Raw genomic sequence first — 26,751 nt, 5'->3', positions numbered from 1 at the left:
CAGTGTTTCCTGTTCTTTGTAGCTGAGCCTATGCTTACTGGAGGCACTTCTGAAAATGAATCATACAAATACATTACAAATGAACCACTTAGAGAAGACATTCCAAACTTAGGGCCCCAATGCTTAGCAAGCTATGTCCTTGAAGCTGCAAATATGATTTGAAGAATGGAGATAGTGAGGAACACCTGCACTCATCCTATATAGTCATTAGGAGCTCTCACCTGTTTGGATGAAGTACCAGAGAGAAACAACTTTTAAGAAGATTGAGTTTGTTTAGTCCATAGTTGTAGAGACTGATATCATGGTTGGTTAGCATTGTGGGAAGGATGGATATCATGGCGGGTAGCTTCTGGTGGAGCAAAAGCTGCTCACCTCAAAGTGCTTGGGAAGCAGAGAGAGGACAGAACCAGAATCCCAATATCTTCTTTTATAGCATGCTCAGTATTCTAACTTCCATCTTCCAGTGTCAACATTTGAAGGGTCTCTCTGCTTCCAGAAAGTGCCATAATCTGGGGACCAAAGTTTTCGGTACAGAAGCCTTTAAGAGACATTTTAAACCAAAACTATAAACAAACATGGCATGTGTTGACTTATGTCCTTACTTGGAAATTGCAAAAGAAATACAATGAACTGAATCAGGAGTATTATTCCATTTGTTTCTGTACAGAAGAGGTCCATGAAAAAAGAATTAAAGGTACAAAGGATGGATTCCATATTTCTTGGGAGCCTTTATCTGGAGATGCTTTAGGCTATGTTGTGGACTGGTGTGCACATTCCCGGGACCAACACTGTGATTTGAAATGGAAGAACCTAGGTCCCAATACCACAAGCACCAACATCACCTCAGGTGAGAACTCTCAGCCCTCCTCTTTGCATATCCCCCTTGCAGCAAGTTCAACTTAGACTTCCGTTCTAATGTACAGGTACTCTGTCCTAGGCTAACAATGCTGAAATGAATACAGCATGGTTGTTTGGAGATCAGATTTAATGAGAATAGATTCTGATCTCTGGGCTCAAAATCTACTACAGCAGAATATGCAAATGTAGACCCAAGTACAGATTTTAATAATCCCCCCCCCTAAATTAGAGGGACAATGGAACCATGTGCAGAAAGCTTTTACAGATGCAGAGAACAGCACATACTTGGGATATGTTTAGGGCATGGAGTTGACAGAAACAACAAAAAAAAATCAGCTTTCAGTTTCAATAAACTTGCAGACATGAACGCTCACCTCTTTTACCGAATCTACAATTTGAAGACTCCTGATGTTTTAGGGAAGTCAAAGGGGCTCCAATGGGTGGCTTAAGCAGGAGGCACGGGTGCATCATCTATGGCTGAAGGACTGATGTGGGAATTGTCTAGACCCAGAAAGTGGTGCAGGTTCCTGCAAGATTCCGGGCCCAAGAGCTTTGCAGGCTGTCTACAGGGCTGCAGGTGAAAGAGGACCAAAGGGAGGGGAAGTCAGGCTTTCAAGATTCTGAGTGTTAATGGGAGGACAGAAGGCAAATACTGTAAGGACATTTGATATCAAGAGCGGTGTTAGAGTAGTTGGTGAGTCTGGTCCAGTTCCATACCAGTTCTATGCATGTAAGCTGAGGGTCCTGGCTCCAGAGTAGATGGCAGTCTCTGTAGAACTTTCCAGATAGCACCATGGTCACAACATAGAAGATTCTGAGGTCTAGCAGCAAGAGGGTAGGAGTAGAGGAGGAAAAGATGAAAGATTTTGAGAAAGAAACTACTAGGAAAGTGCGCACTCATTGGTCGTCCTTTCTTTTCAACACAGATGATGTCATTCTGTCTTGTTAAAAAACCCTTGACTTCTCTTCTCCAGATGCTTTTAAACCAGGGGTTCGGTACAACTTCAGAATTTTTGAAAAATCTGTGCAACAGAATGCTCAGTTACTAGAGAAACAAACGGGATACACACAGGAACTGGGTAAGTAGACGGTGTTGGCTTGCGTCAAGAAGACTTGTTCTGAGCCATCCGTGTACTCATAGCTTTGTGTTTAGGAAGATTCCCTTCCCAAGCTTAGTTTTATGGTCCCATTTATTTTAGAAATTACATTAAAATTTTAAAATCTTCATTAAAGGAGATTTATAAAATGTTGCATGAAAGACGGTGTATCATTGATAATTTTAACACCCTAAAAGACAATACCCATTTCTCTATATGGATACACACGTTTAAATAAAAATAGGATCTCACTCTACAAAGTTTGTTAACTGCTTTCTTGATTAATGCCACAAAATACTAATTGACCACAGTGCTACTTCTGTGACTTGAAAGCACCTCCCTCTGCATATGCCAAGCCACCTATCATTGGACAATTTAGAATGATTACAGTGACTTTCACTGAGAAACTATACATTTTATCTCCAAGCAGCTTCTAGCTTCAAGTTGTAAACCTCTTGTGCCCAGTCTAATTTTTGCTAAGTATTTCTCTCTCTCTCTCTCTCTCTCTCTCTCTCTCTCTCTCTCTCTGTGTGTGTGTGTGTGTGTGTGCCCATATATCCACGTGCATGCATTCGCAAGTGTGTGCATGACGGGGCCAGGATGCACCCTGTACATTCCCAGAGTGTCTGGTACATGCATTGCCTTGTCCCTGGCACTGGATTCATCAAATCTCCTCTCACATCTTTGATTACATCTTGACTCTCCTGTTCCTTCTTCTTCATGTCTGTAGATTCTAGGGATCAGAAAATACTGTTGAGACTTCGAGGCAGAATCAGTACTAAGACAGACCTTTTGTTTTTACTCCCCCCACCCTATGACTTTTCTCTAAGTTATTTAATCTCTCTGGGTGTTTAGGTCTTCATCTCCGGAAGCCTTGAAGGAGGCAACTGCACATCCCCTCCCAGCTCTCCTGTATCTGGCTATACATTATCAGGGGGAAAAGACAGGTCTCCTTAACTTGACACAAGTTCTTAGTGTTCAGAGCTGCCTGTGGTCTGATTAGTTTGCATGCATGCTCTGAGTCCATTCCCCATTTTTCTTTCCTAGCTCCTCTGGAGAACCCGAAAGTGATCATTAATAACTTTACCTCCAACTCCTTCATCCTGAGCTGGCCGGGTTATGACAGCGACTTCCAGTCTGCTTTTATAGAAGGGTACCGTGTGTACTTGAAATCCAAGGAGATGCAGTGCCACCCAAAAGGGAAAAGGACGAGTCTTTCAGGTGATGCTTGCTTTTGTCACCTAGACTTATCGCACCATTCAGAAAGCAATGAAATTGATGCTGAGTCTGCCCTGGAGCTAGGAAAAAGCATGAACAGGTCCCTATGTGACCAGGCCAGGCTAGGGACCAGGCCAGGGACCAGGCTGATGCTCCACATCATTTTAGAATCAATAGGCAAACAAAAGGGGTGTGAGTACAGGAAGTGGTATTTTAATTCACTTCAAAAATAATGCAGACATGGCCATCAGCCCCTTAAGAAATCCTTCTACTTGGAAAACTTGCTTGCTTTTTCCAGGCCCTTCTTAAAAAACACAACAACAACAAAAAAAAACTTTGGCAAATGTTATAATATTTTATTCCCTTATCTGTTTGTGGTGCTGAGGAACAAAGCCAGGGCCTTCCGTATGTTAAGAGTATAAAGTGTGTCTGTAAGCCACATTTCTGGTGTCGGTTTCTTTTCTTCCCTGGTGTGTGCTTATTGTATTCGGCGGAGTTGTAGGACCTGTAGTGGATATTTTGTTTACTTAGTGACACATCTTTGAAATCGGTGAGATTATAATTTGGTTTTGCGGTTGGTCCTGAAATAGCTGGGGTTATCCACACTCAGCCCTCCCACACGGTCTCTGCTCCTCGTCTCTTTCTTCTTCTTAATAAGTCACAGTTCCATGTATCCCAGGCTGGCATGAACTCACTGGTTAACTGAAGATGGCCTTGACCTTCTGCTCCTCCCGCTGGGATAAAAGGCACGTGCCATCATGTCCAGAGTGTGCGGTGGTGGGAACTAAACCCCGGGCCTCTGTGTGCTAGGCAAGCACTACCACACTCTTAATATGATTCCTCTGATAACGACATTGTTTTTCAATTCAGATAATTCAGTGCTCTGTGAATATGAAATCAAAGACCCCGAGCAAAAGTCATTCACTGTGGAAAACCTTCAACCAGAATCCCTCTATGAGTTTCTCGTCACTCCGTACACCAGTGCTGGCCAAGGCCCCAATGAAACATTCACAAAGGTCACGACTCCAGATGAGAACTGTGAGTTTCTCCAAATCAAATGTTGCCCTCAAGATCAAGTTCTTACATTTTGTCTAGATCAGCAAATTTCAATAATTTCTTCTCTCCATCTCTTCCTCTCTCTTCTACACAAAAGTGTTACCCAGAATCCTGTTCCAAACCCCAGGTAAAAGTAGCAGTAATCTGACCACTTATGATCTAGAACCTTTTTCTCATCTTTCTCACTGACCCTGGGTGCCTGTCTCTGGGAGTCAGTCTCGGGGTGACTTGAAAATCACAGCACATTTTAGAGTTGACATCAGAAGGGTTGGCAGTTTCTCTCTCCAGCATGGGTGGTCATGGGCTGCCTTCTGCTTTGGCCTTCTACCTGGTTTTCTGGGCTGACCGGTGGATTTTTGCTCTGCTAGGGTCTGGGGAGGACAGTCAGAGCCTGGCAATATGAGGTAGATTGGGCAGGTATGTTACCAGCTCTGTGATTGTGAATCTTGTTGGGGAGAGGGTCAGGTGAAGAGATAATGTCTTTCTAAAATGCATTTGGCTTGAGAGATAGAGTAAGAAGAGACATAGTAGGAACTGTGTTTCCAAAACAAACTCTGGCAGCCACTAACAGAAAGGTGGGGAGAGAATGCAATCTAATACAGGGTGCTGGGGACAATGTCTTGGGATGGCTCTCCTCAGATAAGCCCACACCAGGTTCTTGAGTGTCTCTTAACTTTCTTCCCAAATGCCTTTCTTTCTTTTACACCCAATGCTCAACGTCTATAATAAATTTACTGGAAAAACTTTAATTCTGCTTCACTTGGTTCATACTGAGATGCTTTGCTGATGTGAAATCAAGATCCAGTCTTGAGTGGTCCTAAAAGATGAAGTCTTGCTGGAGGCACTTCTAGGCACTTCTAGGCCCTCCATTGCTGCAATAGGATTTGGAGCATTGTATGAGTGTTTGCGCTGGTGAGTGGGTGGGAAGTCACTGAAGGGCCAGGCTGAGGAGACCTTGAAGACACTTCGAGAAAGAAATAGGCTTAAGCTGGAAGTTCCCGGCTTCCCCCAAGCAGCATCCATTCACTGAAATCTGAGCTGCTAGGATGGGACAGGACTGTCACAATAATTAGAATGGTAGACCCACAGTGTCCTAACTGGTGATGGGACAGGACTGTCACAATAATTAGGAGAGTGGACCCACAGTGTCCTAACTGGTGTCACAGACACATACAGCTGCAGGTCAGATCAGAATTCAAGTAATTCTGTAATTCAAGTAATTTCGTTGGATGGGGTGATGCTTTTGAGATTGGGGTGTCATGTAGTACAGGCTACATAGCTAACTTGAACTCATGACTCTCCTGCCTACACCTACCTAATGCTCGAATTGTGGGCATTGCCATGACTAAGTCTTATTTTGAGTTTTAAATTTATTTCTGTATTATTTTTCCCCACCTTCTGAGTTTATATGGTATGCAAAATGATAACTTTATATTTTTAAGATTTCATTAATCTTTGTGGTAAACCTTATGACCTTAGCTTTACTAATCACATTGACTGCTATTAATAAGAAAGTATTTCAACTACTCACAACTTCCCTGACACTTGGTGTACATATTAAAATAGAATGTTATATGAGTCTGCTAACTACACCTCAGCCCTTGATACCTAGGAATTAGAAAAATTTACATTTGCTAGGAGACTTGTTTGATAAAAATGAACAAAAATGCCAAAACTGTAATGCTGAAATTCTAAGTTGTGTAGAATTTTTTGCTCATTTTGTGGTACCATTTAACAGCAGGTCCCTTTCTGAGCTGGTACTTTGTCTTTGAATGATGACTAGCATACTAAGTAAAGATAATGAGGCACAGAGGTCAGGAAGTCTATTTAGAGACCTCTGGTGCCCTTCTCCCCTACCATTCCTGCCTCTGCTTCTGGACATTTGGAACTATGTTTCCACTGGATTTAACAAGCACACTGGCTTCAGCTGTTTCCCCACCAAATGATGGTCAACTTAAGATGCCTTTGGGTTGATGATGTGTAAAAGCAGGACACGCTCAGAAGAAAGTGTTCCTTCCATTTTGACCTTTTCCAGGCTGGTGAAATGCTGGATGGTGGCACAAGCCACAGCTCCAACAGCCAGGCCCAACCAGAGGGTGGCCAGTGCACTCTGTGGTAGGTAGCTGCTGTGAAGCCAGGCTGTTAGCAGACAGTGTGAGTGGGACACATCTTCTGTAGTACTTAGAACCTACGGTCTGTTGTCATGACGTAGAACTGGGAGTAACTTCTCAGCCTCAGTACAGAAGTAGATTATGTTCTGAAGGTTTGTTTTCAAAATCGACCTGAAAAGTAGTTGAACTAAACTAAAACAAATGGAAAAAAATCAAACTCAGTCTCTCTCCTCTCTCTCTCTCTCTCTCTCTCTCTCTCTCTCTCTCTCTCTCTCTCTCGCTCTCTCGCTCTCTCGCTCTCTCGCTCTCTCGCTCTTTCTCTCTCTTTTTAAGACAGGATTTCTCTGTGTAGATCTGGCTGTCCATAGGTAGGGAAAAAGTTGGCATAAGCAACTTAGGAAAACTGGTAGATTTGTGTCTTCTAAACAAAGTGTGTGTTCAGGCTGGGTGTTGGTAGTACACGCCTTAAATCCCAGCACTCGGGAGGCAGAGGCAGAGGGAGGAGGAACTCCTTGAGTTAGAGGCCAGCCTGGTCTACAGAGCGAGTTCCAGGACAGGCTCCAAAGCAATACAGAGAAACCCTGCTGACCCCAGCCCCACAGAGTGTGTGTTCAATGTGGAGCTTAGACCCTCATTTTTTGATAAAAAAAAATGTCAGCATCCCCTCCCAAAACCACCTACCGACAACTACTAGAAATCCCACATTCATGAGGCTCACAAACTGGAAGTATTCACTCTTCATCTCCTGGGAAGGATACATAACTCTGCTATAGTCACACAATTGAGTATCGTAATGAAAACAAAATCTCTACAGTTATAAAATAGTACAGAGAAACCTACAAGCGAATGACAGGTGTGAGTTCTGCTATGCTGTTCTATTAGAGTGCAGAGAAAGAATGCCATCACTCTGAGATCAGCCTACGGGTTGTTTGGAGATAAAGAGTGGTTGGATCCTGGGTGATGCTCCTCCTGCTCGGTATACTGGTTCGATGGGTGTGTCTATGAGTGAAAACTCAGTGGGCTGTATGTTTATCTCTGTTTCTCCCTCCACCCCCCACAAGTTGAATATGCTAAATGTGAAATTCCAAATTCCAAATCAAAGCATTTTGAGGGCTGTCATGCCATGAGAGGAAAATTCAACTTCTGGCCTTGTGCAGTACACTGCACTAAATTACCTTCAGGCTATACAATGCACATGAATTTTGTATGAATTTTGTAATTAGACTTTCTTCATACACTTCACTATGAATGTGCAAATATTCCCCAGTTCAAAGCAATCTGAAATGCTAAAAGCATTTTTCAATAAAATATGTAAATCAATATTTTTTCCAGATTTTTAAAATTGATTATAACACTCAAAGGGCAAGTCTTGAGAGCAGGTATCCTCACCACACTAGTGTGGGTCTCTACCCAGGGCAGCCTCCCTTCTAAAACTGCAGCACTGCCCAACACCCAGTGTCCCTAAACCAACACCCAGTGTCTCCAAAGCAACACCCAGTGTTCCTAAACTAACAACCAGTGTCCCCAAACCAACACCCAGTGTCCCCAAACCAATACCCAATGTCCCTAAACCAACACCCAGTATCCCTAAACCAATAACCAGTGTCCCCAAACCAACACCCAGTGTCCCCAAACCAACACCCAGTGTCCCCAAACCAACACCCAGTGTCCCTAAACCAACATCCAGTGTCCCCAAACCAACATCCAGTGTCCCTAAACCAATACCTAGTGTCCCTAAACCAACACCCAGTGTCCCCAACCAACACCCAGTGTCGCTAAACCAACACCCAGTGTCCCTAAATCAATACCCAGTGTCCCCAAACCAATACCCAGTGTCCCCAAAGCAACACCCAGTGTCCCCAAAGCAACACCCAGTGTCCCCAAGCTACTTTTTCTGGTCCAGGAAGTCCTGGGAAAGGAGTGAGAAGGGCAGGAGAAGCATATATAGGAGAGGACCATGTGTCCTCAGAACCTTCCAAGTCATTTGCTTAGGAGGTTCATTACACACAGCTGAGTGACCGATTAGTTGAATTGCCAGCAACTGAAACAAGGAGAGCATTTTTAAAACCTAATAATGTTTGATATATTTGAGAAATAAAGCAGAATTATAGAAGGAGGTTAAGAGGGACACAGGTAATTTAATGTAAGCCTAACTAGAAGTCTTGTCTCCATATCCAGTCTGCAGCCCGTAAGTCACATGTGTAGTTGGTTCTTTTTTGACTCACTGGGGGCCCACCATCCAGCTCCAAATTAATCCATTGACACTTATTTAAGAATGCCTGACCCAGCTTGGCTTGTTTCTAGCCAGCTTTGCTAACTTAAATTAGCCTGTCTACCTTTTGCCTGTGGGCTTTTACCTATCTCTATTTCTGCATATCTTTTCTTTCCTTCTTGTCCTGTGGCTGGCGGTGGTACTGAGTGGCTGGCCCCTGGCGTCCTCCTTGCCTTCTTTTCTCATTTCTCCCCTTCTCGTTCAAGCCTAGATTTCTCCTCCTATTTATTCACTCTACTGCCAGCCCCACCTACTCCTCTCCTGCCTTACTATTGGCTGTTCAGCTCTTTATTAGACCAGTCAGGTTTTTTAGGCAGGCAAAGTAACACAGCTTCAAAGAGTTAAACAGATGCAACATTTAAAAAAATGCAACACATCTTTGCATTGTTAAACTAGTATTCCACAGCATAAAAGAATGTAACACATCTTAAGTATTCCACCATACACATGTACCCCAGGACAGTACTGAATATGGCCCAATATACTTAAAATATTGTGACTTTTTAATCTGTGTGTGTGTAACTCCATTGCTTAGTTCCTGAGTGTGAATCTTTGTCAGATGACAATGTTGTCACAATATCAAAAGGTAGGAACTTCTGAACCCAGCCAGTTTTTATTGTATGGTAAGCAACCTTAGAGCTTCTGTGGTGGACAAGTATTTGCCTTCTGACCAGGGGTCCCATGTCAGCATGACTTGGATGACTGGGTCACCCTGACTTCCAGGCTTGGGTCTAATGCAGGTATGTTTCATATAAAGTCATGTGCTCTCTGGTAAAGGGCAGCAGTAAGTACACTGGGGATTTTCTTTTCACGGTGGATGAAAGAACGCCTGTGCAAACATAATGAAGCCCCTACCCAGACCATAGCTATGATGCATCGTCATCATACTGGCCAAACTAAGGCCCCAGGTGAGAGGCAGGAAAGCACTCGACCTACCACAGAGCTAGGGGGTGGGGAGTGAGGACATCAGCAGTTATGCTCTATTCTATCAGACTTAATGTGTTTGACCTATGGAGTGTTGGCTGATAGCAAAAGGATCCCTGCATTAGTTAATGTCTCATAGGGCCCATGCTGGCCTTGACCTTGAACTCCTGTTGGTTATGCTCCACCTCCTGGGTTAGGAGTGTTAAAGGTATGCACCATCATACCCAGCTCAGTTGGTCTTTTCTCTGTAAATTTCATCCAGTTGAATTTCTATAAATCTATTTAATAAGATCTATTTATTAATGAGAAGCAATTTTTCAGAATTAAACTCATACTGAGTCTTGCATAAATACATACATTTGAGGAGCAGTAAGCATGGAAAATTCTTCACCCTCATACGCTTTTGTTCTTTCAAGGAGGCCAATGCATATGTGAAAATGATCCCTTTCCTTGTTCTTCTTTAGCCCACATGCTGCTGAAGATCATATTACCCATGACTCTCTGTGTCTTGCTCATCGTCATTGCGTGCTACTGGAAAAGCCAGTGGTAAGTTCAAAGGGAGCTTTTGGAGACAAACCATGAGAAATGGTACAGAATCATATGGGGAAAGAATAATGAAAAGAAAGGTTAAAGAAACGTAGGTGAGCATATGTAATGTAGTTGACAATTTTGACTTCTGGATCAGTAAACCGGGAAAAGAACCATTTCAAAGGTTGCTCCATGGCCATAGCTACTATTTATGCCACCTTATGCTTGGCAGATATCTGCATGCTTTATATAGAAAGAGCCATGGATTGCCTGCAACAATACTGTTGTTAGCTTCATGTATCATCCTACAACATGGACATTAAAGCAAGGGAAGTGTTATGTTTTTTGCTTCATAGATCCTTCAGAGCTTTGACTCCTAACCATTCCACTGAATTGTGCATTTGCTCTGAATTTCACTGTTCTGTTCTTCTAGGGTGAAGGAAAAATGCTATCCTGACATTCCAAATCCATACAAGAGCAGCATCCTGTCACTGATAAAATCCAAGGTAAATGTGGGGTGTTGTATGTGTAACACAGAAGAACTAATCCAGCTGGGCATGTTGGCACATGCATGCAATTCCTAACTTTGGGAGGTAAATGGTAAGAGGATCTTCACGAGTTTGAGGCAAGTCTGAGCTATATACTTAGTTCCAAGCCTTCCATGCTACATAGTGGGACTCTCTCTCAAAAACCCAAACAGTGAGTGTGTGAGTTTGGGGCTTCATTGAACAAGGTTTCTCATATCTCTTCAGGAAAAGATAATAAATTAAGAGGCACAAACACAGACAGGCAATTGGATAAACAGCTCAGTGGCAGAGTGCTGGCTTGCCTAACATGAGGAAGGCCCTGGTGTGGACAGACCAAACAAACATGATTGTGTCGTGCTCATTGTGGGCTACCAGAAAAGTCAGTGGGTGAGAAAGCCTTTATCCAACGGAGAGTCAGACACAAACTCTGGTGATAAAATGATCTGCTCTGTCCTGGTGAATCAGCTGGCTTTTGTCACAACCTTCAAGTTAACATGTGGCCAGGAAGGGATGGGAAGGAAGCTCTCAGTGCACACTACATACATGATACACTTGGATACTCCCACATATACATTTATATTACTTGTTTTATTCCTTTGCAGAAGAACCCCCACTTAATAATGAATGTCAAAGACTGCATTCCAGATGTCCTTGAAGTTATAAACAAGGTAGAAGGCCCCAAGACACAGTGCATAGTCTCTGGGAAACCACACAATGAAGATGTATCCATTAAGCCTCCCTCCTCAGTGCCAACAGAAGACGGTTCCTCTGGCCCTGTGCCCTTCATGTTCTTCGAGAATTTTACTTATGATCAGTCAGCTTTTGATTCTGGTTCCCATGGCCTCAATCCAGGACCCCTAAAAGACACTCCAGGTCAACTTGGACTATTGACTCCACCTGACAAGTTACTAAATGTTCTAGAAAAAGACTACATGAAGTCCCTGGCAGAAAGCCCGACTGAAGAAACTAGCTTGATTTATGTGTCTCAGCTGGCTTCACCCATGTGTGGAGACAAGGATAGTCTTGTCACAAATTCACCCAAGCCAGTGCACTGTTCAGGTTACAAAAGACAAATGGCAGTTCCGGGAAGACTCCCATCACTTGCTCTGAGTGAGAGTAACAGCCTGACCTCAATGATACTCTTGGGTCAAGGTGAACAGTAAAGTTAACCACCACCAACCCAGTTAATAGGCTACAGGCACTTTTGGGGATGTGGCTGGTACCATGCCATCACCATGTGCCCTGGTCCTTGACTCCAGCAGCACTAATTTATAAAAGATCATTACAGGCTGACAGAATAAAGACCAGAGCTATACAACTTGGCATTTACCCTGAAGGCTTCCTTAGAAATGGTGCATGCTGACCTTGCTAGTATTTGCTCCAAGCTCTTCCTAAATCAGTACCGGTGACCCTTACACAGGATACTCATCAGCGATTTCACAGACCCTATCTACTCAAGACTGCACAAAATGCCTGGGGCTCTAGGATTTCGGTTTGTAGGGAGAGAACATCGTCATGTAAACTTGACCTAATGTTTACTATTTTAAGGATAAAGCAACTGGATTAAATGTTTTAATGCCACAAGAGATTTATTACTCCAGTTGTGTACTTATCACATTTAATGGAAAGGTTACAAACTAGATTTTGGCCTTGCTTTGAAGTGAGAATAGGTAGTCATGGATAAAGTAAAGTAACTTTGTTGGTGCCTACACTGAACCTAACAGGTAAGACATACAAATGGGACAGCAAGTCTTCACAGGTCTCCCGCCATCCAACTTACTGTGGTAAAACAGGATCGCAAAGAATTCCAGACTTGGTGTGCAGGTGACAACTGTCTGTTCAGTAGACTCCAGTCTTCCTCCTTAATTTTTGACTACCTCAGAATAGGAAAAAGGACATTTTGTTGAGTGATTACTTTCACATTTAATGTCCCCAACCCAAGGCTGTATCTAAATGACCTATTTTCACATATTGACTGGTTCAAGAGAATTCTGTCTCATTTACATTCCTGTTATGCTATATAGCTGCAGTATTGGGTATAATTTAGCTCTAAATTTAAGATATTCTATGGAGTTAGAAGTTAGTTCAGTGTTGGCCCCAAATCATGTCTTGTCAGACAATACACTTGGTCGTCCCTGTGGCTTCTACATCAAGATCCAGACAACTCTAGGAAGAAAATATTCAGAAAAAAATGTCTGTACCAAACTCTCTGTATATAGAGTTTTCCTTGTTATTCCTTAAATGCAGTATTAACAACAACCATAGCACTTACATGCATCAGGCATTAGGCCACGGCACACAAAAATACCCACTGTATAAAAACATAATTTTTAGATAAGGCCTGGACTCCCATGGAGCTTGGTAGCAGCCTAGCTCCTGTAAACAATCTTAGGAATGTGTTATATGTAATAGCCAGACACCTACACGTTTTCAATACATTAGCTTCTTCCTCTTGATGCTTGTCACAATGTAAAATAAGATAAAGAGAGGTTCCTTTTGTCTTGTTTGCTGTGAATATGGTGGGAAAAATGACTTTGTGTACATGCATGGCAGTTACCAATACTGTAGCAATATCCATATGGCATGTGGCCTCAGAACATAGCTAACACCAACCGTGAATGTTCTGTTAAAGCTGTCCAATCTTTTCTTACCTATAACCATGCCTTTTGATAGAGAAAACGGTTCTGACCTAACCTAGTATACCAGACAGTATCCTGAACAGTCTAGATGGGAGATGACTTTGGTCAGTACTGCCAATACCATGTCTGCTTTTCTGTCAATGTATTTCTCACTGGAAATTTGTACCCAGAAATGTTAATGACATTGATTGTAAATGTTTTCTTTCATTTCCATTTTGTTTAAAAAATAATCCATAAAACATTAATTTTTGCTGTTTCGATAAAGCCCAAATTAAAACATTTCACAATCATTTCAACAGAATGAAATGAGCCAATAAATCACCTCATAAACTTAACAAAAATGTAAACTTCTAGGTACCCCTTCAACCTAAAAAGGGTTGCTTCAGCACTCACTCGGAATCCACACATTTCATCAGTCCTGAAGTGAATCACACACTTCAAGGCGCCTCTTCCCTCTTGTGGTCCCCTTCCTGTCCCTGTTACAGTCCTTACTCCAACAGCAACAGACTAAATCTAGACGTTAAGAGGAAAGTGATATTTTGCTACATCTGGCTTATTTCAGTACCATAATGATCTCCAGCTCCATCCATTTCCTGCAAATGTCTTATACTCTTTAGAACTGAATAAACCTCATTTTCTTTATTCATCTACTGATGGCTCCCTAGGCTGGTTCCTATCTTAGCTTTCGAACAGAGCAGCAATGAATATGGATATGCAAATACTGTGCTATGCTGATTTAAGAGTCCTTCGCCTGCACATGCATTAGTGGTGGAACTCAGTCATATGGCAGATCTATTTTAATTTAAGGAACCATAGTGGTTGTTATTTACACTTCCACCAGTTGTGCAAAAAGATTCTGTATCCTATTCATCTTTCTCCACATCCCCACCATGTTTTCCTTTTATTTTTAAATTTAAATTAGAAACAAGCTTGCTTCACACGTCAATCCTCCCCAAGCCCCCACCCAGTCCCCCCTCCACTCTCTAGGGAGGGTGAGGCCCTTCATGGAGGATCTCCAAAGCCTGTCATAACATCCCGTGCAGGGCCTAGACCCTCCCCCATGTGTCCAAGCTGAGACAGCATCCCTCCATATGGAATGGGCTCCCTAAGTTCATTTGGATGCCAGGGATAAATACCGATCTATTGCCCAAGGCCCCCAAAGAATGCAGAGACCTCCTCACTGACACCCACATTCAGGGGGTCTGGATCAGCTGAGAGGCTATCAGTCTGGGGTCCACGAGCTCCCCCTTGTTCAGGTCAGCTGTTTCTGTGGGCTTCACCAGCCCAGTCTTGACCCCTCTGCTCAACATTCTTCCCTCTGCAACTGGTTTCCAGGAGTTCCGTTCAGTGTTTAGCTGTGGGTGTCTGCCTCAGCTTCCATCAGACACTGGATGAAAGGACTAGGATGGTATACAAGATAGCTGTCAATCTCATTATCGGGGACGGGAATTTAAAGTAGCCTCTCCACTATTACTTAGACTGCCAGTTGGTGTCATCCTTGTAGATCTCTGGAAATCTCACTAGTGCCAGATCTCTCCTCAAACTTATAACGGCTCTATTATGGTGTCTCTCATCCTGCTCTCCTTTATTTTTCCAACTCAACCTTCCTGCACCTTCATGTCCTCCTCTCCTTCCTCTCTCTTTCTCCCAGTCCCCCCCCCACAATCCTCCAGCTCCCATTCCCCTCAGGAGATCCTGTCCTGTTCCCCTTCTCTGGGGGTACTACACATCTCTCTCTTAGAGTCCTCCCTGTTTCCCAGACTCTGGCAGTGGGATTGTAGGCTGGCACTCCCGTTTCATGCCTAAAATCCATATGTGAGTACATACCGTGTTTGTCTTTTTGTGACTGGGTTTCTGGCTTGAGCTGGAATCGCAAAGCATTTTAATTTGCCTTGCTCTGATGGCTAAGGTTGTACGTTTTTTTCAGACAATTTTTTCCTCTTCCAAAACTATCTACTCCGCTCATCAGCTCATTATTGACTTTTAGATGATTTACATTTTGAAGTTCCTTATATATTCTAGATATTAACCCCTAAGACTCCAGGAGAAAATTCTTAGATTTGACAAACACATTCAGCAAGTTGCAGGATACAAAATCAACATCTAAAAATCCAGCAGTGTTCTATATTCCAATGAGCCTGTAGAGAAAGAAATCAGAAAAAACCTCATCCGTGACTGTTTTTTATGGACACTGGTGTTTTGTCTGAATGCATGTCTGTGTGAGGGTGTCAGAGGCCCTGAAACTGGAGTTGTGAGCCACCATGTGGGTGCTGAGAATTGAACTCAGGACCTTGGAAGACCAGTTAGTGCCCTTAACTGCTGAGTCATCTCTCCAGCCCCCATAACTAACTTTTAAAAATCCTTAAAGAGAATCTGGGCGTTGGTGGGCACACCTTTAATCCCAGCAGAAGCAGGCGAATCTCTGTGAATTCGAGGCCAGCCTGGTCTACAGAGCGCATTCCAGGACAGTCTCCAAAACAATACAGAGAAACCCTGTCTCGAAAACAAGACAAAACAAAACAAAACAAAACACTCTTTAAAGACCTGTCATTATCCTGGATTAATAGAATGTTGTTTAAAAAAAAAAGGCTGTTAGTCAATGTGATTACATGTCCAATGGAATTCTCATCAAAATTCAAATAGCATTCTTCATAAAACCAGATAAAATAATCCTAACATTTGTAAGTAAGTAAAAAACACTGATTACCCAAAGCAATTCTTAGCTGGAGACATCACAATACCTGACCATAAACTATTTTATACTCCAGGCCATATAAACAAAAGCATATGATATGGGCACAAAGGAGACACAGAGTTTTGAGATACAGTGGAGGACTTGGAAACAAACCCACACAGCTACAGCTACCTAATATTTGACAAAGGTATAAAAAATACATGAAAAGACAGGCTCTTCAGTAAATGGTGCTGGGAAAACTGGCGTTTCACATCCTTAAGACTGAAATTAGGTCCAATCTCTTTCACTTTGTACAAAAATCAATCAATGGATCAAAACCCCCAGTGTTAGATCCCAAACTTTGAAACTGCTAGAACACAACGGCAAAACATGTCTAGACAGAGGTATCCGCAAGCACTTTCTGAAAAGGACTGACAGCAGAGACAATTCCAAGAACTGATAGATGAGATTACATGAGTTAAATGTTTCTGCACAGCAAAACAATCAGTAAACAGTATGCAGAGTGAGAGACAGGATTCCAGGAGCTCACCAGTCATAGCCAAATCATGTTCTAAGTTCATCAAGAGACCCTATCTCAGAAAAAAGGTGATTTAGATATTTGATCTTGGCCTCCACATGTAAAGAAGTTGTCCATGTACTCTGTGTGTGTGTGAAAGAGAGAGACATGGCTAATCTTATTTTCAAAGTGTGCATTTATAAGAACACCAAGTTGAATTAAACTTAAGGTTGAGGCTGTGAGCTGTTGGTTAAGCTTGCTTTGTCTCAAAGATACTGCATGGAGTGCTTCTAAAACCCTTAAAGATAAAATGGAGACGAAAAGTCCTGAGAATTAGCAAATAAGACCATGAGTTATCTCCAGTAAGGAAGACTAAGTGTATGAAGTTGGCCTAGGGCCACTAATAAGCACTAAGAAAAACCACATGTGGATCCTGGGAATTGAACCTGCATCCTCTGAAAAAAAGTCAGTGCTCTTAACCACTGAGCTATCTCTTCAGCCATTTGAATACTTTTATACGGTAAAGCTTTAAAAATAAAGACTGTCATTTTCTTATACTACTGTAAATTAGGCATATCTTTTACACTTCTGATAAAACACAGTATAAGGACATACATACAGGTGTCCACAGGCCTGGGACAAGTTTGCTTAAGGTGGGGAATATATTTTAGCAACTTTAACAGACCATGGCGTTCACACTGAATTCTCAGCTGGCTTCTCTGCTCAGGCCAGTGTGTGGTAACGAATGAGCATCACTCCTCTTGAATGTCATTTTTTTATGACCTCAGAAAGTCAAAAGTTGTTCTAACTAAAGCATTTCTCTTTCCAAATCCTTCACAATAATGATCTGAGATGAAAAAGTTTAGTACATCAGATTAAATTCTGAAGAATGCCACTGAAGTACAACTACTTTAAAATTGAGAGCAGCCTCTTTTCACGACACAAGATCATCCTCATTTGTAGGAGCAAAAAGCCAATTTCCTGGAAATTGCACTGTCAACATCAGTATCATGTGATTTAAGTCAAGGCCCAGTAACACACATTTTCAAATAAAGCAACAATGCCACAAGTTTAAGAATTTTAAGTACATTTTATTAACAATGAATCCCTTTGATAAGATTATGTTTCAGGAGGCTTTAATGCCCTTAACATAAACTGTACACATTATACAAAAACAATAAAACCACAACAACAACAAAATCAAGGTGAGCAAAACCATTTGGGAACAAATCTTATTTAAATTATACACAACTCAATGAAATATTCTTAAGGAAAATATATAAATACTTTTTCTTTCTATGTTACAGTTATACAATATAAATCAGATTTCAATGTCTGTTCAGTGACCTACAAACACCAGAACCTCCAAAAATGTAGCAGCGTATTACTAAATAAAAAAAGGTCATGTGGTCAGAGAGCATTGAGTCTGAGATTCTCTTTACGATCCCTTACCACTTTTCAAAGCTAATTTAATTTACATCATTTGTTTCACAATGCATTGTTAGGGTTTCTGACAGGCCAGTAATGAAACATTTTTCAACAATCATACATAAAAAATTTTCATCATTCCCTCTCTGCCCTAAGACTTTGCATTTTGTGCTAGACCAACCTAGTTACATGGGAAAATTGTAAGATATGCTTCCTTTTTGGCATATTTTCATATTAAGTATCTTACAGAGTCAAATGTGCAATCCATGCATCTGTGGCAGAGTTATCCACCTAACTATAAAAATACTCCAAAGGGGAGGAATCCCACATTCTGTGAGTCGTATAAATGTACTGGAAATGAAACCCCTCATGGGGAACTGTAATTAAAGAGAAAGGCCTCTGGAAAGCCCTGTGCAGACTGCTGTGCCCTTCTAAGTTCACTGGCATGCCTGAAGTGGGACTCAGTGTAGTGACACTCTCAAGGTTAAGATGGGACAGCAGACTCTGCCAGTACAGAGGGAACGGAGCTCTTTGCCAACCCACATTTAGGAAAATCTGAAATGTTCATTACAAGCAGCTTTTCTTAGAAGTCTCTCAAACAATTCTACTTTTCTTTCATGGATTGTGAATTTGAGACAAAATGGAAGCAAAAGTCTAAAGGAGGAAGGGAAAAAATCTTACTTCCAAAATACATTTCCCAAGTGGTCACGAATTCTTCTCACACAAAATTAGCACCTCACTCTTACCATACGAGAATAACTGCAATTATAATTTGAATGACAGACAATTTTGTTTCTTATTGCTTAATAATCTGTGCTTTGATATGGGGAATAAAAGGCATCCTCTGAAAGGAATGAAATAAAAATTTTATATAAATAGCAGTAGACAAATTAAATAAACAGTGACATCCCACTTTGAACACTCCACCATGGTGACATGGAATTCAGCTTTAACCATCTCATGCTCTGGACAAGAGTGGAATGCTGCTGAAGACACTGCTCGCAGTGACCTGTTACATCACCACAGCAACTGTGCATACACTTCCAACAGTCTTGTAATATCACTGTCTCAGGGATGTCTATTTGTTACTCTTTATTAGAAATACTACAGTCAGGGAGAACACTTTCCTCCTCCAATATACCCTAAGCACAAACAGAAAATAAACGGACAAGAAATTTTAGAGCCTATTTTCTTATAAATACTAAATTTCTCCTTATTTGTCAGTATTTACTTAGTATGCGAAGCTGAAATCTGTTCTTGAAAAAATTCAATTAGAAATGACAATTTACGATTAGAAATTCACAGTTTACAACCAGCTTAACTGTTCAAACTCCTCCAAATTATTAAATAATTACCAATAGTACAAATTTATGTGACTAAGATTAATTCTAAGCTTTTGAAAAACTACAGTATTGACATTATTTTGGTAATATCTATTTATAGATGATTTTTCAATGATTTCTATTACCATTGACATCATTCCTAACTTTTTCTGCTATAATTTAATAGTCATAAAACACCTACACTAATCACTTGGCACTGCATGTAGTTTTCATCATGAAAGTCTACTTTTATACAAGCACTTAAAGGAAATGTATTACACCTCCTGGTGAAACCATGGTTAAACCACATAGCACTATAAATTTAAGCATAGACAATTTCCTCCAATAGACTTATCATCACAAAGCTCCAATATCTTCCCAAAGTAAGTGCTATAGGCAGATATCACACACACACACACACACACACACACACACACACACACACACACACACACACACACACCTTTCAAAGTAACAGTCAAAAGTCAAAACAAAACAAACACCTGCTTAGGACACTAGGCATAGTCTTAATTTAGGGATGGCTGACTTAGGTGCGCAGGATGGGGAATAGTTTTGTGTGATGAAAAATAAAAATAGTTACTGTTAATTTTTGAGGGATGAAACCACAGATTTTATACTCTATGTTAACTGAGGTAGTGTTTAAAATGAATGTCTAAAATGTTAATCCCATTATGAGTAAGATTACATTCCTTCCTTTGGGATTGTAACCACATTTGGTCTAGTATCTCTGACATTTGGTTCTCTGGGAAGGCAGTTTTATTATCCAATACCAAAGACCAAGGTGATAGGCAATGTTCTTAGAAGTACTGTTGACATTTAAATAAACACTTGGGTTCAGTGATGAAGTTCAAAGTTTTACCCTCACTGGATTTTCTGAGTGAATGAGAAGAACCGTGTAAGCAGCAGCTTAGAGCCCTTGTCTGCTTTATTGTCATGGAAATTGCCACACAGTGCATGTAAGAACAATTTGCTGAAGTGCAGTCAGAGGAGTTAGGAGGGAGATGAAATGCTTCATCCTAGTGGGAGCTTTCAGTGCCAGTTAAAACAATCTCTGTGAGTTCTGTTTCCCAGGTCTCACAAACAAGCCCATTATGAAAAGGGTGTACAGCATGGGAAAACATGGACTGATGTATATGATGGTGTTCAAGCTGATGTGTAACTGTAAAAACAGGCCACACAAAGCAGTTACAAAACGGTAGTCAGTCCAGCTGGATGTTTTTGTTCTATACATATTATTCCAAGAAAAATAACCCTTTCACTCACAAGCATTCTAGTAATGATGTTCATGCTACCTTATGTACAAATTTGCATATTTCTTTAATTTCTGTAAAGATTTCCAAATATCTTTATACATACACAAATTAGACAGACAGACAAAACCCTGCCTTCATCAACTTCACACATGTGATAAAGGCAATGACTGTACTCTTCAACTCACCTACAACTGCAATTATTTTGTGCAAAACAAGAACACTAACAAAAATGACATTGCCACGGCTTTAAAATTTAGTAATTAAGGCTTTTCACCACAATTTTTAACCTTAATGAGTCTCAATAACTTTTTAAACACAAATATGGCTCTTCTTTTTTACATGGAATGTGTAAATTTTAGGCAAACTTGTCTTTTCTTTAAGAGACTGAAAGTATCACTTAATGCTTTCCTTTGCTTTGGATGCAGACTACCAATAACTTGCTCAGTCTGTTTAAAGTGGTGAGAGGAGCTCATGAGGATGGCAGTCCACTGTGTGTGTGTGTGTGTGTGTGTGTGTGTGTGTGTGTGTGTGTGTGTGTGTGTACTCGGACATGAGAAGCATTTCAATTGAACGATTCATTTTAATCAACAACTGTAGTGAAAACCCTTAATTGGTACAAATAACCTTTAACAACATATTGCAACAACCTGGAGAGATGGAAAACAAAAAAGCATCTTTAAGCAGTCTAACAACATAAAATAACATTATAGTTCCAATTGCTGAGGCTCTTCTTTTGCTCTGAGGTCAGAAACCTCTGAAGTAGTGTTACAAACATTAAGGAAATGTGGAAGGGCCAGCGAGCCCTGATACCAGCAGTTACAGCACAGCCTATGGGATAACAGGATGCCGCCTCAGAGACAGTGACTCCTGGTTCCCATGAATTAGCTAACAAACAAGGCGTCCTTTTGATTTACCCTAGTTAAAAGCATTCAGAAATAACTATGTGAAGGGTGCATCTTCATGTCCTGTTTCTGTTCCACTGTCATTATGCTTTTAAAATAAAAAAATAGAAAACCTATGTAGGCATTCAGTGCTTGGCTCTTGCATATGATGGTAACCGAATTAACGGTGGTAATGAATCACAGCCCCGAGAAGGGCCCAACAGGGAAGAGGAAGTTGGCTTAGTTAGGGATGACAGCAGTTGCAGCTGTTCTGTACCAATGACTGCTGGGACAGAAGATACTCCCGTCTCGCTGACAGCCAGTCAGTATTTCATGAGGCCTTTAGGAAATCCACAAGTATGGATAAATATATAGTATCTAGCTATAAACATCATAAATATGAGGTCAGGATTCGTCAGATTCATCAACTATAGGTTGTTTTGGTGGAATTGCCAACACAGCCTCTGCTTCTTCATGCATCTAGGAAAAAGTGGTAAATTGTTAATTTTTTAAAATAAAAGTGACATATAATGTAGATATACTCTTTCAACTTCTTCAAGTACAGAAGAATAATTCTGGGAGACAAATTTCAGAAATAGTCTACTTACTTGTAAAAATTGTACGTCCTGAAATAACTCTTGTATGAACCTCCGGCATGGAAGTCTAAATGTGCAGTGTGACAACAAATGAGAAACTTCAGAATAAAGGCATATGTCATCAAATGTTTGAGGATATTTCTCTTTAATTCTAAAATGAAAAGACAGATTATGCTGTGATAAAAATTATAACCATAATTAATTCATTTAACCCTTCAAAATGACACTTTCTGCTTTTTTTTTTTCAGATATTGACTGGATGGAATGTTAGAATTGATGGCTTAATAATATAAAAAGTAAGTCAGTCAGTTTGTCTGTCTCTTTTTTTTCTTTTTGCAACAGGGTTTCATGTAGCCCAGGCAAGCCTTGAATGTGATTCCATGTCCCTGACATCCCACATCTTCCTGCCTGTACCTCCCAAGTGCTGAGATTACGGACATATGCTGCCATATCTGGCTTATTACAAAGTACTTCTATTTCCCACTTCTTTTGAAAACCATTATTTTAAATAGTGCCAATAGAGATGATTTGCTCAAAATAATTTTTTTCATTTATCAGGCTGTTCTGAGTTAGAAGGGGCCCTGCTTTTAGATACAGTTTTTCATTTTTGCAGATTTGTTTGAAATTCTCGCTGGATTCTCACTTTCTCTTCAGTGTGCTCTCCAGACTAAGGTACTATCTTTGAGCCCCGCCCCACATACAGAAGGTAGCCTGTGACTACTGTTGTGCAACTCTAAGCAGTGCAGGTGTCTTTCTGTGACTAACAAAGCAGGATAAGTTGACAACCTTCACGCAGTTACTCACGTCAAAAGCCCTGTTTCATGACACTTGGTAGAAACAGAACTACTCAAATTGACGACTAATCTTAGCACTTCTTTACGAAGCAGGATACGGCACATTGGTGTATCATCTGGAATGGTTTTCACACCTGAAATGAAGGTGTCAGTGTGAGGTCACTTATCGTATCACAATGTACAAATGACTATGGTTCTTGGTATTTGTTTCCCAACTACAAAAGCAACTGAAATTGGAATCAACTGTACAAAATCTACTAGTGATTTAGGGGCAAAGCTCTAATAGAAGTAGACCATGGAGAGAGAATGGTCTGTGAATGGCTGGCATAGGTGAAATATTTAAGAGTCTGCTAAATGTCTAACACCGACCTGTCATAGCTCTGGGACAACTCTACAATACAGTACATATGCTGGCAGGCAAAACCAACTGAATACAGTTTTATTAAGGATGCAGAAACCGAACCTAAAGACTCACCCAGTAGCAGCTCTGTGCTTTTGGTGCTGCTGGCTGAGCCTTCTTGAGATGCACCATCGCTGCACCCAGAAATCCCCGAGAACTTAGAGGGAACCACTTCTAAGGGATTGTGGATCGTCTGCTCACACCAATCAGAATATGGAATATCTTGAAGGTCTGAAGGGAAAAGTATTTTGATTAGAGCTCATTCCTGTGCTAGGACTGCGCACTCTAAGAGAACTCCTTCTCTGTTCTCAACAGTTTCCTTTCATGAAGATTTTTAAAGTAAATCTAGACTGCTCAGATGATGAGAATTCAAACAAGGGAACCTGCTATATTCTAGAGTTGATTTTCCTAGTAAAAATGTAGGAATAAGTCATTAATTTTCAAGCAAATATTTATAAAAAGAACACATCTTATTATCTTCTATTCTCCCACCCTCTGAATGCCTCACCCAACAGTAAATGCAATTAAAAACATAATTATTTCAGACCTCTCCCATTTTTTTCTTCTTGTTCTTCTCTCCATGCACTCTGCCCATGATGGGATTTTGAAGTCAACCTAACATTAAATTCTAAACTAAAATGCTCTTTTGGTTTAAAAATGCCCTGGCCATGGACTACCTGCATGGTTCAATGGGTCAGAAGGGTGCTTGCTGCTAAGTCTTACTATCTGAATTTAACCCCAGAACCCACAGGGTGGAAACAGAAAAGCAACTCCATTCAGTTGTCCTCTGATCTTCAAGGTCCTATGGCACTTGCACAATGGCACACATGTGCATGCATGTACACAAACACATGAACAAAATGCAATAAATTAAAAATCCCTTGGTATTAAAATCAACGTTGAAAACAAATGTGAAAAAACTGTTGATTATCCTTTCACAACTAACACTGGACATCCTACAAAAATCACAAGCTTAGTACTATATAACACAGTGGAAGTTAGTCAAGCATTCATTCTGCTCATGAAAAGTGCAACTCAGAGAAGATAGACATTCAGTTAGAAAGTCAGACCTTCTAAAAGCTGTCCTGCTGTCCTGTCCTCATCACACCAATATGGAAGAAAAGAGGTTCAACGCCACCCAACCTTGGTTCCCAAAAAAGAAACTTTGCATTACTTTTTATTCCACCTCCAAACACTTCTCAGACTACTTCCATGTCTATTGTGCTGGATAGTTTTATGTCAACTTGACAAAAGCTAAGTTATCTGACAGAAGACAACTTCAATTTTTAAAAAGTGCCTCCATAAGACTGGGCTTAGGCCAGAACACCAATAGCACAGGAACTAAGATCAACAATAAATGGAAACTCATGAAACTGAAAAGCTCTGTAAGGCAAAGGACACCAGCAACAGGACATCCAAAATATAAAAAGAACTCAAGAAACTAGACATCAACAAACCAGATAATCCAATTTAAAAATGGCATACATATCTAAACAGAGAACTCGCAAATGGCCATGAAACACTTAAAGAATTTTTCAACATCCTTAGTCATCAGGAAAATGCAAATCAAAACAACTCTGAAATTCCATCTTACGTCTGTCAGAATGGCTAAGATCAGTAACACAAGCGCCTCATGCTGGCAAGGATGTAGAGCAAGGGGAACACTCCTCTCTTGTGGGTAGGAGTCTAAACTTGTACAGCCACTATGGAAATCACTATGGAGATTGCTCGGGAAATTGGGAATTGATCTACCTCAAGACCAGCTACACCACTCCTGGGCATATACCCAAAGGATGTTCCATCCTACCAAAAGTACATTTGCTCAACTATGTTCAGAGCAGCTTTATCTGTAATAGCCAGAAACTGGAAACCACCTACATGTCCCTCAACCAAAGAATTGATAAAATAAAATGTACATTTACAAAATGTTAAAAAAAAATCATGAACTTTGCAGGAAATCATTCTGACAAACATGGTATTACTCACTTACAAGTTACCATTAGCTGTAAAGTAGAGGATAAATGGCTTTCCCTGGGAAGGGATAGACTGAGGGCAGGTGGGGACAGTGGAGGGAGCGTACTGGGAGATGACTGGAATCGGGGCATTTCAGAGGTGGGGGAGAAACCTAGTACAAGGCAAACTCCTAGGTATCCATAAGGGTAACCCTGAAGACTCCTAGTAATGGGGGTCATGTAGTCTGAACTAGCCATCTCCTGTAACTAGGCAAGACTTCCAGCCAATAGTCTTTGAGGTACCGGTCCCTTCTGGACAGGGCCTCAGGTGCTACACGTAGACTGAGAGGATAGCTCTCTTGGTTGGTGATGGCAGATGGGATTTCAGTTTCCAAGGCTCTGGCAAGAGACCTTGGCTCTCTACCTTATTTGTTATTTGTGAGTAATTTACCAAACAGTATCTGACTTCCCTTTTGTGGACTCTATTACAATAATCTATTACAGAACTGGGATACCAAGCCAACCACGAACCTGCATATAAATCTGTCCTGCCTGCAAGATATGCTAAGGTAAAGGTGGTACAAATCTTGTGGGCATGGTCAACCAATGACTGGTCCAAATTGAGACCCATGCCTAAAGGGTGTCCAGGCCTGACACTACCAGAGTCAGGAACCAGAGTCTGGATAGTCCAGAGACCAAACATGATCGGGGGGGAATCAATAAAATGCTTCTTAATGATACTCACTATACTCATAGACCAGAGCCTAGTACAATAATCAGAAAGGCTTCATACAGCAACTTATGTGAGCAGATGCAGAGACCCACAGCCAAGCATTAGTCGGAGATTGGAAAACCTGCAAGAATGAGGAAGGATCGAAGGAGCCTAAGGGATTAAGACCATAAGAAAATCCACAGAATCAGTTAACCAGGGCTTATAAGGGTTCAGAGACTGAACCTATAATCAGGAAGCCTATATGGGTTTAACCTACATCTGCATAGATGTTCTGGTTGTGTAGCTTGGTCCTCTCTTGGGACTCCTAACAGTATGAGCAAGGGCCATCTCTATTTTTTTTTGCCTGCTTTTGTGACTCTTTCTTTTTCTACTGAGTTACCTTGTCTAGCCTTAATATAAGAGGGTGTGCCTAGTTTTATTAACTTGACATGCCATATTCAGTTGATATGCTTTGGAGGCCTGTTCTTTTCTGAAGCGAAAGGAAAAGTAGATGTAGGGTGTGTGGGGGGGGGAGGGGGAGGAATTGGGAGGGAGGAAGGGGAGGGAAGGAGAGAGGGGAGTAGGGAGGGAAGGAATAAAGCTTAATAAATCAAAAAGAAAAAAAACAAAGACTGAACTTAGGCAAGCCTTTGAGGTATTTTTCTTAATTAGTGACTGATGGGGAAGGGCTCTGTCCATTGTGGGTGGGCCCATCCCTGAGCTGGTGGTCCTGCACTCTATAAGAAAGCAAGCCATGAAGAACAAACCATAAGCAGCTCTCTTGAATGGCTTCTGCATCAACTCCTGCTCCATGTTCTTCCCATTTGAGTTCCTGTCCTGACATCCTTTGATGATGAACAATGTGAAGCGCTAGACAAGCAAACCATTCCCTACCCATGTTGCTTTTGGTCATGGTTTTGTTGTGCTCAAATTTGGAACCCCAAAATCACTAAAAGGCACATTTCGATGCA

At 41.1% G+C, this 26,751-nt stretch overlaps 2 protein-coding genes across 9 annotated transcripts in view; one reads left to right on the top strand and one right to left on the bottom strand.

Annotated features, from left to right (window-relative positions):
- The window catches only part of Osmr (oncostatin M receptor), a 63,838-nt gene extending 49,958 nt beyond the window's left edge, over positions 1 to 13,880 (top strand). For 2 of the 4 annotated variants that reach the window (XM_040757582.1, XM_040757583.1), the window contains 7 exons: positions 668 to 847; positions 1,833 to 1,937; positions 3,003 to 3,176; positions 4,044 to 4,211; positions 10,001 to 10,082; positions 10,498 to 10,570; positions 11,194 to 13,880. In XM_040757582.1, the coding sequence (XP_040613516.1) occupies positions 668 to 847; positions 1,833 to 1,937; positions 3,003 to 3,176; positions 4,044 to 4,211; positions 10,001 to 10,082; positions 10,498 to 10,570; positions 11,194 to 11,754 (1,343 nt within the window). In that variant the 3' untranslated portion in view covers positions 11,755 to 13,880. Of the gene's footprint in view, positions 1 to 667; positions 848 to 1,832; positions 1,938 to 3,002; positions 3,177 to 4,043; positions 4,212 to 10,000; positions 10,083 to 10,497; positions 10,571 to 11,193 lie in introns of those variants that run through there. The other 2 variants (XM_040757584.1, XR_005881579.1) reach the window with 2 other exon arrangements.
- A 3,611-nt stretch (positions 13,881 to 17,491) lies between these two features.
- Positions 17,492 to 26,751, bottom strand: part of Rictor (RPTOR independent companion of MTOR complex 2) — a 103,623-nt gene continuing 94,363 nt past the window's right edge. For all 5 annotated transcript variants that reach the window (XM_005077984.4, XM_005077985.4, XM_040757580.1 and 2 more), the window contains 4 exons: positions 23,192 to 23,347; positions 22,727 to 22,850; positions 21,935 to 22,073; positions 17,492 to 21,806 (listed from right to left, as the gene is read on the bottom strand). In XM_005077984.4, coding sequence (XP_005078041.1) covers positions 21,732 to 21,806; positions 21,935 to 22,073; positions 22,727 to 22,850; positions 23,192 to 23,347 — 494 coding nt within the window. In that variant the 3' untranslated portion in view covers positions 17,492 to 21,731. The remainder of the gene's footprint in view (positions 21,807 to 21,934; positions 22,074 to 22,726; positions 22,851 to 23,191; positions 23,348 to 26,751) is intronic.

The sequence above is a fragment of the Mesocricetus auratus genome, unplaced genomic scaffold (assembly GCF_017639785.1).
Source record: "Mesocricetus auratus isolate SY011 unplaced genomic scaffold, BCM_Maur_2.0 Super-Scaffold_100015, whole genome shotgun sequence".
Lineage (NCBI taxonomy): Eukaryota > Metazoa > Chordata > Mammalia > Rodentia > Cricetidae > Mesocricetus > Mesocricetus auratus.
Note: the sequence above shows the minus strand (reverse complement) of the source record. Positions and strands in the feature narration are given on the sequence as shown.